Source organism: Phalaenopsis equestris, unplaced genomic scaffold (genome assembly GCF_001263595.1).
Source record: "Phalaenopsis equestris unplaced genomic scaffold, ASM126359v1 Scaffold000240, whole genome shotgun sequence".
NCBI classification, from domain to species: Eukaryota; Viridiplantae; Streptophyta; class Magnoliopsida; order Asparagales; family Orchidaceae; genus Phalaenopsis; species Phalaenopsis equestris.
This window is the reverse complement of record NW_018164682.1, coordinates 1,908,989-1,923,671: the sequence shown is the minus strand read 5'-3', so window position 1 is coordinate 1,923,671 and position 14,683 is coordinate 1,908,989. Positions and strand designations below refer to the sequence as shown.

Genomic DNA, 14,683 nt, shown 5'->3' with positions numbered 1-14,683 from the left:
AAATTAATTAGCCTTGAGAAACTCTGTCAAAGGTGTTGCAATCGAGCATAAATTCCTGATAAATTTTATGTAAAAAGAAGTCAATATGGGAGTGCTAGAATGAGGGCTTGAGTCACATCCCTTTAAAGCATCAAAGCTAGTTTTAGCATCATCTGACCAAACAAATTAATTAGCCTTGAGAAACTCTGTCAAAGGTGTTGCAATTGAGCAGAAATTCCTGATAAATTTTCTGTAAAAAGAAGTCAAACTATAGAACTGACATACCTGGATAAATGATTGGGGTATGGGCTAGGACACAATAGCATAGATCTTCATTGAGTCCATATCAATGCTAACAGCTAAAACAATGTATCCCAAAAAGCATGTCTGCAGTATAAAAAAATAACACTTCTTTGGATGATTGTACAACTGCATTTTTTCAAGAACCACAAAATATCACAAATGCAGCAAGTACTCCTCTAAATTGATGTACACCATGATGCCATCAAAATACACAATCATAAATTTTTCAATGAAACTCAAAAAACCCAATTCACCAGCGACATGAAAGTACTTGGGCCATTGGACAAGCTAAAGGGCATGCCTGTCCACAACGATCCATCTCCTATTTTGTAGGCCCTCTTCCACTCATCCTCTGGTCTCAACTTGATCTGGAGACATCCACTGTGCAAGTCAATCTTGGAAAAGATGCGGTTCCATGCAACTGATCAAGCAAATAGTGTAGTCTAGTATGTTGCGACCATCCTTTTAGACACAATCAAAGCTGGCACAGCACATTGATTGGTACTCTCACGAATTATTCCTCATATCATCAGATCCTCAACCTGCTTCTATAGCTCCTCATACTATTGGTCGTATCCTATAGATTTATTAGAATATTTTAATGGCTAGTAATAGCCATTATTTAGTTCTGATTATTCTGATTTATTTCCTTTCTTTTTCTATTATATTTAGTTTTATTTATTTCCATTTCTATTATATCCTAAGTTCAATTTTTTCCCCTCTAGTTGATCCTATAATGGGTATAAATACCGTTTTTGTATCAATAAAAAGTATCTTGGGTTATACTCTAACATGGTATCAGAGTCATGCCCTAACCTAGTTGTCGGGTTCTCCCTGCAGCCGGCTATATCTACATCCAAGTTCTTGCAGCCGACTAGGTCTGCCCTTCCCTAATCTCGGCTCCAGGATCCCACCTCCTGGACCTCGTCTCCAACTTCTGCCAAAGTCCAAGAATTTGAAGGATTCTCACCTCCAAAGCTGGTTCCTGTCTCAAAATGTGGCCAAGAATCCCAGACAGTTGTTGTTTGTGTTGTTGTATCAAGACAAAATTCTGCTTGAATTCTGCCAGGTTCCAGCTTCTGCTAGCTTTTTCTCTGCCAATATTATGTCAGATTCCATGTTGTATTAATACAAAAGTCAGTCAGATTCTAGCTTCAGATTTCTTCCAGCAAATTTGATCTGTCGGAAACTTCGTCACCAGCCAGAAGATCTTATCCTCCCAAGGCCATTATCCTTCCCTCTAGCAATCGGAACCCTACGATGTCTTAACAACCTGACATCACATTTGGCTCAATCAGAACCACTACAGACTACTCCAACACTAAGCCATCATCAGAAGGTGTTTTTCATACCACCAGAGGATCAATTCCAACCTTCGTTTCTCTATAGATCGAAGAGCAAGAAAACAACATTAACATCTTGATCACTACTCGTAAACCAAACGACAACAACATTCTCTAATATTCTCAATCTGAATCTTTATTCATTAAAGGGTGTGGGAAATTTGGTCATCTCACTGGTATTATTCGTAAACCTGCAAAGATGGACCCAGTGTATAGAGCTTGAGAAGTGAAGAATTTTATGGTCACGTCGTAGCTGATCAACTCTATGGAGACTTCGATTAGCCGATCATATATATTCCTCCTTCCACCAATCCCCTCTGGACAGCAGTCCATGATACCTACTCGAATGTGGGGAATTCCAGCCAACTTTATAAGGTATCTAAGAAAATCCATTAGGCAAAACAAATATCTAAGACCGTGACCCACCACTATAATGATCTAGTTGCATTATAGATGAAATGCTGCTTATATTATAACTAAAATTGAGAATTTACGACCAACCTGACTCTTTTTAAAAAAATTATAGAAAATGATCACATCTTCCAATTTCTAGCAGGCCTCAACAAAGATCTTGATGAAGTTTGGTGTCGTACCCTCGGTCAAGATCCTTTTCCTTATACTTGCATTGCTTTCACTGAGATTCATCGCGAAGAGTTAAAGAGTTGTAATGCCCGATACTTTCACTCCGTCTGTCGAAGCATCCACCTTGGTTTAATAGTACTCAGCCCAAGGCTGGTCAATCCATTTGTGATTTCTGTCACAAACTCAATCACACTCGTGATAAGTGTTGGAAGTTCCACGGGAAACCAACTTCCAAACTTTTGACGAAATCTTCCACTGTCAAGGGTCTCATCACAACACCTGAATCCTACACGGTACAGTCGACCTTTACCCAAAACAATCCAGAATCCTCTAATTCTCTTAAGAGACAAATAAAGCAACTAAGATTCTTAGATCCAACCCACTCTCTTAAGGTTGGTCAACCTCCCACATTCATCAAAATACTAGTCCTATGACACTCACTTCTTTTGTCTCTTCTAGTTCATGGATCATTGATTCAGATGCCACGAATCACACGACTGAAAACTCTCAAACTTGCTCAACAGACTATCCTTTTGTTCGGAAAAAGATACTATTAAAATTGCTGACGGGTCCCAAAGCTCTATTGTGGTAAAAGTTCTGTTGTTTTAACAACAGACCTAACTTTGGAATCTCTGTTACATATACCTCCGCTGAAATATAAAGTTTTATCAGTTAGTAAGCTGACACGTGATAGTGACTGTAATGCTCAATTTTCCTCGGATGGATGTCTTTCAAGATCATTTTTTGGATAGGATGATTGAAACTCCTAAGCGAGTTGGCAGGCTCTACTTCTACCAAGAAAAAAGCAAAGAGAATGAGGACACTCCACCCAGTAGTTGCAGTTTACCTCAGTCCACTGATTATTCTATTATGTTGTTACACTGTCATTTGAGTCATCCTAGTTTCAGTATCTAAAGCAGCTGTATATGTTGATATATACTAATAAAAATCCTTCTAATTTCAAATGTGAAACTTGTTAGTTTGCTAAACATCATCGTGTCTCTTATCCACCCCATAATTACACATCTTACACTCATTTCTCTCTTATTCACAGTGACTTCTGGGAACTCTCTTGCACCCCTAGCTACATCAATATATGGTGGTTTTTTACTTTGATTGATGATTACACTCGAATGACATAGCTATATTTTAAAAGATAAATCTGAAGCTTCTGTCACTTTCAAAAACTTTCATACCTTGATTTTGACCCTACTCAAAACTCTTATTCAAGTCCTTCAGACTGACAATAGTCGTGAATTTTTTAACTCTATATTAAGACAATTCTTGATAAGTAAGGGCATCCTCCATCACAGCTCTTATCCCGACACTCCTCAACAAAATGGGGGTAGCTGAGAGAAAAAACAGACATCTCCCCGACGTCACTCACTCCATTATGTTTCACTCCAATGTCCCGAAGCATTTCTGGAATGATTTCATTCTTATCGCCACTTAAATAGAGTTTCCTCAAAAATTCACAACTTTCATAACCCTTTATCCGTCTTGAGATCGTTCTTTCCTAAAAATCGGGTTTTCTCCACTTTTAACCCCAAAAATTTTTGGGTGCACAACCTTTATTCGCAACACAGCCCCAACTCAGAGTAAATATGATCCCAAATCCATAAAGTGTGTTTTTCTAGAATACTCTGCCACATAAAAGGGGTATCGGTAGCTTGGCCCTACCACTAATAAGGTTTATATGAGTGTTGATGTCTCTTTTTTTGAAATTGTTCTCAACTTTCCCAACACGGCCTCAAGTGAGGGGGAGCTAGAGTTTTTGAACATCTTTCCTTACCCTACTCCTGTGGATGTTCCCCCACGTCACTTACCATTTTTCCTTTTGTTCCACCAATCTCTCCTACCACCAATGAGCCCTTCATTCCTCTGATTCCACCTGCACACGGTCCCACTCTCCATGTCTACACTCGACGCACTCGTTCTAATGCACCTACCCAAGAACTCGCTAACACCTTGCTAGACCCTGAATCCTCTCCAGACAACATCCCGAGCACTACTCTGTCTCAAAATGAGGAAGTTAATTTCCATAGTAAGATACACAATCAGAAATGTTCTCTCTATCCTGTGGCAAACTATGTTCCTTTTCACAGATTATCGTCAAACTACAGAGCATTTGCTATAGCCCTAACAAATCATCAACTTCTATCTACTATTGAGGTTGCTTTAGCAGACCCATCCTGGAAAATTCCTGTCATGGAGAAGATGAATGTCTTTAAGCAAAATCATACTTGGGACATTGTTAATCTTCCTCGGGGCAAGAAAGCAATGGAATGTCGGTGGATTTTTACTATCAAGTTTAAATTTAATGGATCCTTTGAAAGCAAAAAAGCACGGTTCGTAGTCAAAGGGTACTCACAGACCTACGGAATTAACTATGATGAGACATTTGCTTCAATGTCTAAATTAAACATCGTTCGGGTTCTCTTATCCTTGACAGTAAATCTGGATTGGTCGTTATTTCAGCTTAATGTCAAAAATGCATTCCTAAACGGTAATCTTAAAAAAAGATTTACATGGCTCTTCCTGGGCTTTGACTCCACTACCTCCCAAGGGCAAGAATGTTGACTGTGAAAATCCCTCTATATACTGAAGCAATCACCGCGAGCATGATTCAAGAAGTTCACAAAGGTTGTGGAGGGTCATGGATTCACTCAGGCTCAATCAAACCACGCAATCTTCTTCTAACATTCCTCCAGCAACTAGGTAGCTATCGTTATCATTTATGTCGATGATATTGTACTCACAGAGAATGATCTACTAGCATTGGAATCTCTAAAAGGCATTTTTGTTATATTCTTTGAGATGAAGAACTTGTGATCTCTTCAGTATTTCTTAGATGTGGAAGTTTCTCAGTCATCTTATGGTATTTGTCTGTCCTAGCGGAAATGTCATTGACCTTTTGACAGAGAACAATCTTCTTTTGTGCAAACTGGTAGCTATCCCGATGGATTCAAATGAAAAGTTTCTTGATGTTCCCGAGACAATTTCTGTAAATAAGACTCGCTATCAGCGCCTTGTGAAGAAACTCAAATAATTTCTCTATAGACGCCCCGACATATGCCACATAGTTGGGATAGTAAGTTAATTCATGCATGACCCCTATGAGCACCGTCACCAAGCTGTCCACCAAATTCTCCATTATTTAAAAGAAACACCAGGCTCAGGTTTGTATTTTTTTTGTCACACCTCTCGCAATATTGTTATTTTCACATATGTTGATTGGGTAGGATCCGCCATAATCAGCAATCTATCTCGAGGTACTGCTCATTTGTGTGGAGAAACATTGTCACGTGGAAAAGTAAAAAGCAGTCAGTGGTTGCCCGAAGTAGTGCTGAAGCAAAATTTCGATCTATGTCACTAAGAATTTATGAGGTTCGCTGGTTACGCATCATGCTCAGAGAACTGTGTAAGTTAGTCTCTGTTCCCCTATAATTGTTTTGTAATAACAAGGCAACCATTAGCATTACTCACAATCTGGTACAGCATGATCACAACAAGCACGTAGAGATTGACCAACACTTCATAAAGGAAAAACTCGAGTCCGAGGAAATTGCATTCTGTTTATGTCATCCAATAGCCAACTGGCAGATATACTCACAATGAATATTCCCCGACCACTATTTGATGATTTCAAATCCAAGTTGAACATGATTGACGTCTATGTTTAAACTTAAGGGAGAGTATAAGAATATTTTAATAGTTAGTAATTGTTGTTATTTAATTTTAATTATTCTGAGTTATTTCCTTTGATTTATGTCCTTTTTCTATTATATTTAGTTTTATTTCTTTTCCTTTCTATCATATCCTAAGTTTATTTTTTTCCTTTCTAGTTGATATTGTAATGGGTATATATAGCCCTCTTTGTATCAATAAAAACTATCTTGGGTTCTATTCTAAAAAGGTTAGTCAATTGGAGATCACTAATCATAAGATAAGGTTTATAGCATTTTGAATCTCTCTTAAGAGTGATAGTCTGAGTAGCATATTGTCCATCAAAACATTTTGAAATTCTTCTAGTAAGGGTCGCACTATCTCAAATAATGGCTCCCCCTTATCACTATCTTCTAGCATCACTAAGGTCAGGTTCATGGGTGCATATCATGATTTGTAGGAATGTAGCATGAGGCAGTATGGCTTCTATCATGTTAGTGTGTCAAACCCGATTAGGCTGAAAGCCCTGCAATAAAAACCAGTGCCCATGTCCAATGGACTGACGACCTGATGATAATAAGGGTGCCCAGGCACCCAAAATTCTTGGAAGTCATGTGCCCAAGAAGGGGCTCAACTGCACCAAGGTATAATTGTTTCCAGATTTGGAAACAAAAATGCCAGAAACTCAACACCCACGACGGGAGATCAAGTGCCCAGAAGAGTGACTCCAGACAAAGCAAGTGGAAAGGTTACGCTCAGGAGTGGCGCTCAAGTGTCAGGAGCTTCCGATCATGATTTAAATCCTCAACTTCTATATGAGGAAGATACCTCTCAGCATTGCATGTAACAAGAGTGGGACAGAGCGAGGGTGCAGCGAGTTGTGTTGGATTTCTACGGTTTGTTCTTGTGCAATCAAGAGAGGAGCGTTTGGGAGTTCTAGACTTGTGGAGGGGAACTCTAAATGTGGTGTGATTTGTATATTTCTCCTCATTTTATTCTGAAATTTTTGATGTGATATGGCTCTGTAATTTTTTCGTGTTATTAGGTTATTCCACGTTAACTCTTGTGCATTTTCATAATTTCTTGTGTTGTGCGCTTGTGTTCAATTTTTATTCCGGATCTCTTGAATCGATGTGTTTTTATGCAGTGTGATTTGATTGTGAATTGAGCGAATTCATTTTTTCATCCCAACATATCCTGATGTGAGTACCAAACACTGCTAACTCTTCTAATGACAAAAGTATAATATGATTCCCACCTTTATTAAATATGTAGGTGTTTCTGTAGCCATCATGAAACATACCCCTATCATATTGTCAAAGTCGGACCAACACAATGTGGCACGCATCCATAGAGATGACATCTCCCCAAACTTGATCCTGCGGCTTATTTCCAATTATAAATTCCACTAGAAATCTTCTATCAACAAAAATCTCATTTCCTTTCTCTAATCAAATAAAAGAGTATGGCTAGGAATGCGGCATAGTGAGACTCATTTGAAACACAATATGTGTAGATACCATATTCTCATAAATGCCTCCATCTATAATGAGACTACACACATTTCTCTTACAGCACAGTAGGTACAAAAGATGTTATGCCTGAGCCATTGTTGATCTCTAATAGGTTCGGTCTGGTGAACTTTTCGAATCACGAGCAACTAACTGTCATCTGCAAGTAGTAGGTACTCATCTCCATTCTCCTCTTCTAGGTCTTCATTCTCTACCTCCTCCACTTAACCATGCTCGATAAAACAAATCACTCTCCTGTTTAGATAGTTGGATGTAATGTGCCTGTAAGCATGATAGTTGAAACACTTCATAGCCAAAAACATTTCAAGGTGTTGGTTTGGTCATTCATCTTTCCCTCTTGTGTTGATTTCTCTTCTCAAGAGGTGGATCTAGGTAAACTGGTTGGTGTGTTCTTGTTACACGATTTGGAGGTCGAATCCTATTTGCCTGTTCACCTTTAGAGCTAAAGTATGGGCATCTTATAATACCCAATATGTTGTGACTGTACAACGTCAATGGAGGGGCTCAATTCCTATAGATATCAAGCTATGGTCTTCCCCTTGGGATCCACCAATTCACATTTCAACATAAGTTGGACAAATTTAGTTGTGTACTCTTCTACTGAAATCTTTCTGTTATAAGTGATGAAATATCAAAAATATATATTATTTGTAATGTGTTGGTAGATACTTACGTTGCATCTCTCTTTTTATCTTAAATTAGGTAGCAATTTTGTATTTTCCTTCACGTTGATGTATGCACTTCCAATTTTCCCACCAAAGAGACGCACTCTTTTTTAACTTGATAGTGGGTAGCTTTATCCTTCTGTCATGTGGGATGTCCTCATACTCAAAGGCACGTTCCACCGTCTGAATTCATTCAATAAACTTGCCTGCCATACGACCGTCAAAATCTAATAATTCACATTTACTTAAAAATCACCCTCTCCTCCTATACTCAATATCGAACTGACGCGGCATCGGCTCTTCGTCACTCGAAGCTTCTTGGTGAAAAGTCTTTTCTTAACCTCCTACATCCGGGTGATCGTTGTTGTTGTTGTGGTTGACTTCCCCATACTATCTTTTTTCAAACTCAACGAGTCTCCACTTCACTTGGAGGACTTCCTGTTGCATGTCCTCCATGGTAATTTCATGATCACTTCATTGAGGGTTTCTCCTGGTGGCATGGCATCTTGTTCTTCCAACCGAATTCTTGGCCGGCTCGAATAGCAAAAAATATAATTCTAGTTCTCCTAGAAGGTGTGAGAGGGCACCAAAAGGCGTCAGTGAAATTGTAGGATGGGTAACAGTAGTGGGAGGATGGATGGCGGCTGAAATTTGGTGCGAGCAGATGCTGGACAGCAAACCGGAAGTGGGAAAACGGCAGTTCCTTGCAGTAAACAGCAGGTGATAGCAGTTTCAACAGTTGTACGTCTCAAAACGGCAGAAAAGTGATGAAACGGCGAGGTGCGTGCGGGAAGGGTGATCTAGCGTCTGTTCCTAAACAAGCTACAGACATCACTTGTAATAAGAAGAGGATGCATCACTCAGGATACCATATATCAAAGAAAATCACTCATAATACATAAAATGAAGATAAGGTTCCAAAATAGCTAAGATATCAACAATATAAAATTCACATAATAGAAATTAACGTAATTAGAAACAGAGAAGTGAGAAAGAACCCAAAAAGAAAGGGAAATAAAAGAAAATTTGTTGCAAATAGAGAATAAATAAAAAGCTGATCTCTCGAGCCTATTACTCCGGCGATTGTGGGATTCGCATGTTGGGAGCTGCGGTGATATGGGAATTCTCACATCCAGTGTCATGCACTTAGTAAGAACTGGAGAATGAGTGTCCATAAAGCATACCCCAAAATAATTGGAATAAGGCCAATAATAGTGATCAAAAAGGCCATAAACTAATGGCAAAATCATAGAAGCGGCGGGATGGAACAAAAAAATGTGAGTTCTGTCTAAAATTGATTCGTTAAAGAACGGTTAAAATGAAGCATTTTTCAAACAATGAAGATATTAGAGAAGAGAAAAACTTCGCTTACTTCATTTATTTGGAGAGAAAGAGAAGAGAGGGGAGATGGAGAGAGAATACTACAAGTAATTTCAGCTGACACAGGAATAGCAAAGGAAAAACCAAACATAAATTTCAACTCAAGCAGAATTAGTATGAATTTGTGAGGAATAAGCAGAATACCGTGCAAACAATTGTTTCATGAGTGAATCAAAAAACGAGAATAAATGATTTACTAACAAGCATATGAAGGCTAGAAGGAATTACCTGTTGTGGGGCATTATAACCCTCTGGAACTGAAAACTCTGGACTATCCAATGGTATGTCTTTAGATGGCCACTCAGAACGGATGAAAGAACTAGTAAAACCTGATAAAACAATCTCTACCGAACATAGCAAAATAAAAGAGAGAACTAGAAGATATAAAAGCAACTTCTGAATCCCAGAAAACATCAACATTTCAATCCTGTAAGCCTGAATGAGTTACAATTAGTGTTAGCTCGTTGATCAAACAAACATAAAAGCAAAATTTGAAACTTAATATATACAGAGAAAACAGATTTATTAAATTATATCAACTCTAAACTAGAGATCCCATATTCCAGTCATAGAACAACCTCTTTGCAAATGCACCCAAGTAGAATTTGTGTGTAGCGGTGCAGCCAAGCCAAGCAAATTCATGAACTATCAGACCCAGATTGATAAATGGCTCATGAGTTGAGCTCAATAAGCTAACAAGCCAAGCTCAAGCTAGCCCCAACTTGACTCGTTAGCTCGTGAACCGGCTCATTAAAAAAAAAAAATTAATATAAATATTATAGACTAAGGATTTTATCTTCAACTTATTAAAAATACTTAAAATAATAATATATATCTTATACAAAGTGATTTCGTATTATTATATCTTAATTGTTTATATTATTTATCATTTTATTATAATATTAGCTTGAATTAATATTTTTTTTTCTCTTTTATAATAAACAAGCTAGCTTAAACGCGTATAGTGAAGCTCGAGCTCAAGATCAAACTCGATTAATTAATCAAGCTCATTCTCCAACCAAGGGTGGCTCAAGATCAAGGTTGACCTGCCTCGTTTACACACCTAGTTGTGTGTATCTATCACCCTAACTCTATATTGGTCGTAGCTTCATACAATGAGGTTAAAATCTCAAATGAGGACAAGTTATTTCATGAAGCTAAGACCCATAGAACTCATGAGCACCAATCGAAACACAATGAGCAGGCAGCCGTGGAGAGAATTTTCCTAATAAATTTAGAGCAACTATTTAAATAGTGAGTCCCAATGTTTTATAAAAAAACCATAGACGAATCTTATCCAAAAACAAAATACTGTGCAAAACGATATGATTTCATCTTATAAATTGGATTTTTAAAACTAAACACCATTATTGATTCAGTGGCGAATTAATTGGCATTTTTTTACCGCTTCTTAAATTTTGTTCGGCTCGTTTAAAATGCAGGTTTTACGAACAGATCATTTTATTCACATTCATTTTGAGTGTGAAAATAGAATCCTCATTTTTTACGGAATTTTGTTGGTACTTGTATAGTTGAAAATCCGTATTGAATTATAACTGCAGAATCTTACAAATTCATCTGTTATCAATCGCATGTTTTCTAACTTCAAGCAAGAAAATACGCCTTTAGGTTGAAATCAAGAGAAAGAAAAAAAAAATGCTTACTGTACCCCAACAGGCACAGCAACCCGAATCATTAATCAGCCGAACAGAAAAAATTCGACGTCACCGATTACAGCCCATTATTGCTGAAACAAACAAAATAAAAGCAAACAGACAAATGAAAGATGCGCACCCAAACTAGCTCTTACCCTTAAAACCCAGCAAACTCCAACCCCATAAAAAAATAATAATAATAATAAAAGAAAGAGAACAGCAAGCACTTCATCGATGGCAACCAATGCAGAGCACATCAAAACAGTAATCCATCATATATCACTATATGGAAACCAACCCTTGTCCTTGCAGACGCAATTTCCACAGACAGGACATTACTAAGCTTGTCAGCCCATGTAAACAAGAAAGAAAAAAAAACACTAATCAATGGAAGATATTAATCAGAAGAAGTTTATCAGGGGAGCTTAAAGCAAGAAGAAGTGAGACAAAATTTGGGGCAAACTGCTCGTTCACCTGCGCGGATGAAGGCAGAAGAAGCGTCCCTGAGGCCCAAAACCAGCCTTATCTTCACCTGTAATATTTTCCTTCGGATCTGGAGAGGAGAATGGTGAAAATGCAGAAAATTATCACGAAAAAATCTAAACAAAGAAAAGTAAGCTTTCATATAGCCCTGAAGATGGAGACTGGAGTAGCTGTAATTTTATGCAAATATTTTAAGAAGCGGGGGTTTTAATGAAAACCACAAATGGTTAAAGGTTTCATGGATTGGAACAGGCAAGGTGTCGGGATCAGCGTGGCGACGAAGCGAGAACCAAAATCGTGTGACTGAAGGTGAAATTAAAATTCTTCGGGCTTGCGTGAATATTCTTAGAATAATGGCTATGGGGTCACCGGTGTTTCGCTGAGCCGTGATTTTCTGATGATAGGCTATTGGGTGGGGGAGCTGCAAGAAACTTTAAAAATAAAAAAGCATTTCATAAATTTGTTATGTAATTAAATATTTAATACTTAAATTTTAATATTTATATATTTTATGAGTTCGAAGATTCAAGATAATAGAGTGATAATTTAATATTTTAGTGTTATATGAAAATCTAATCTATATATATTAAAAGAGTGGTCTGAGGCTATTATACGAGTCACGGTTATCCCTAATGTGTCTAATAATTCAAGTACCACACATTACACTCAGAGAGAATCGAACTCCAGACCATATAGGACTTACAACTGACAAGTAGATGTCCGACCAACTGATCTGAGTTAGCGACGTGTATATATATAATATATATATATATATATATATATATATATATATATATATATATATCGCAGAATACATCAAAATTTTTACGTGTAAATCCCTAGAAATGAAAAAATCACGCGGTCTATACCTAGCAAAATAATTCAGTATATAATTATAAGTACACATGTCAGTTTTTCCCCTAAATTATAGAATATGGAATTTATTGGTCACAAAGGTCATACTTAATTGTTACAATTATAGTCATTTGTCATAAAGATTATAGTCGGTCGTTGAAATAACAGAGGTTAACCTCATATGTCATAATTGGAGGTTGTAATAAAAGTAGTTGGTCACATAAACTGTTGTTATACACTGTAACAATGGTAGTTGGTTATAAATGTCGTAAACGGTAGTTGCAGGAGCATTACTCAGCCATTGAGGTTGTATTTGAAAATTATTGATGTCTTTATTTTTCGCTCATTTTTTAGGTCGTTGCCTTTTTCCAAAGTTTTTTTATTATTATTATTTTTTCCTTGCCCGAGCGTAATCAACTAGCCAAGCACGAAATTGCAAAAGGTTGTTATGTGTCACTTCTCCAAAGTTGGCGGTGCAACCCTGCATGTGATAAAACTCGTACCCAATGACAAGCCATCACTATTTATGGCACTCAAGCGCCTCGACGTGTATTTAAGTCATTTAATGCGATCGTTGACATCTAACGCATCGAATGATTTCATATGTTGATATTTTAACTTTATGTTTTTAGTTTACTCTTGATTTTGCTAATTAGAAAGTTAAAATCTCCTATGATTTGGGACTTCTAACTATTAACTAGAAAAACAAATAAGTTAACACACGTTCACTTAGTGGAACATAATATTGTCAATTATAAAGTGCAACCTAGATAAAGGATTAAAAGATTATTGAGAAATCTCGCATGGTTAAACCCCCTTAACAGTAATACAGATTTTCAATGCTTCTTATAACTTACATATAGGCTAAGGAGGATTTATCTTGATTGTCAACAACAACGTAGGAAACTCGTAAGTAAAACATCGAGAATCACCAGACCGATGTCATAAGAGTATAAACTTTTCACCTCTGAAATCTCCAACAAAATTTAGTTTTATTTTTTTTTTATTTATGCATTAGGATTTTATTTTTTTTTCTTTTTGTGAATTTGAAACAATCAAACTAGACTTAGGGTATGTTTGGGGCAGTTGCAGCTTATCTAGCTTATCCTAATAAGCTGTTTATCCTGATAATCTGGTGATAAGCAGCTGATCCGGATAATATGTCTGTTTGTTTGGTTTGTGCAAGATTTTGAATAAATGACCAAACTGCCCCTGTTATGGATAAGCTGCAGCTGTTTGGTTTGTGCTTATGTAACAACCGTACTGTAAATCCCAAAAGCATATGTAACAACCGCATTGTAAATGCTGTAAATCCCAAAATTATTTGCTCATCGTATGTAACAACCATACTGTTAAATCCCAAAACATTTAGCATATGTAACAACCACACTGTAAATCCCAACAAATAAATCCCAACAACCCCAAAACATTGTTTCATCGTTTTAACAGAAAGGTAAGATCAAGTGCATGGATATACCGATCCAAACACGGGTATGATGTTACTATCATAAATCCCAAAAACCTCTAATCAAAGTACCCAAAATCATACCCACCTCTCTCATGGCAAGTCCTTCCCCTGGACATCTTCTTCTCCCCATTCCCCGCACCGAAACCCCCCCCCCCCCCCCCCCCTCTACTTTACTTTTTTCAAGAAATCTTTCAAGAAGAAACAATAATTGAAAAAATTCAACGATAAGGCATAAAAAAAAATCCAAATGCTAGTTATGGACCACTATAGATAATCGAATTCGTGCATACAAAACTCTTGATTCTTACGGTAACCAAAGGACAACAACTTACAGAACGATCGGATCGAATGGGAGAAGAGGGAAGAAAGTGTCTGATCTCCTCAGAGTACGACAGTAGAGCGCGATAGATATAGATCTCCTCTTCTCAGAGCGAGGAACGTTAGGGCACGAAATGGGAAAAAGCGAGTGAGGAACGTTAGGGCACTAACTACAGAAAGCAGAGGAGGCGGAGGGGTAAGTAATGTAAAAACCCTTTGAAACGCTCGATCGTGGTACGTTAGGTGCGAACCGCGATATTGTAGAAAGGAGATTGTGCGTTTTACGGGGGGCACTCGAAAGCTCAAACCAAACTGAATGGTTGTGTTTTCAAAACGCACAATCAACAAATAATCCCCCAAACGTACCCTTAATGATGTAGTTAATTAGAACAGTCTATTTATTTTTGGTGTCGGGGGAGTGTAAGTAAAAAGAAGTTAAAATAGGTCATGAAGA

General features: G+C 37.5%; 1 protein-coding gene across 4 annotated transcripts in view; it reads right to left on the bottom strand.

The window, feature by feature from the left end:
• The window catches only part of LOC110023999 (phosphoenolpyruvate phosphatase), a 55,274-nt gene extending 43,281 nt beyond the window's left edge, over positions 1-11,993 (bottom strand). Inside the window, exons 1-4 of one of the 4 annotated variants that reach the window (XM_020723692.1) lie at positions 11,807-11,993; positions 11,580-11,658; positions 11,120-11,197; positions 9,679-9,885 (exon numbers count right to left, since the gene is read on the bottom strand). In XM_020723692.1, coding sequence (XP_020579351.1) covers positions 9,679-9,885; positions 11,120-11,146 — 234 coding nt within the window. In that variant the 5' untranslated portion in view covers positions 11,147-11,197; positions 11,580-11,658; positions 11,807-11,993. Of the gene's footprint in view, positions 1-9,678; positions 9,886-11,119; positions 11,198-11,579 lie in introns of all 4 variants that reach the window. The other 3 variants (XM_020723691.1, XM_020723694.1, XM_020723695.1) reach the window with 3 other exon arrangements.
• Between the last annotated feature and the right edge of the window lie 2,690 nt (positions 11,994-14,683).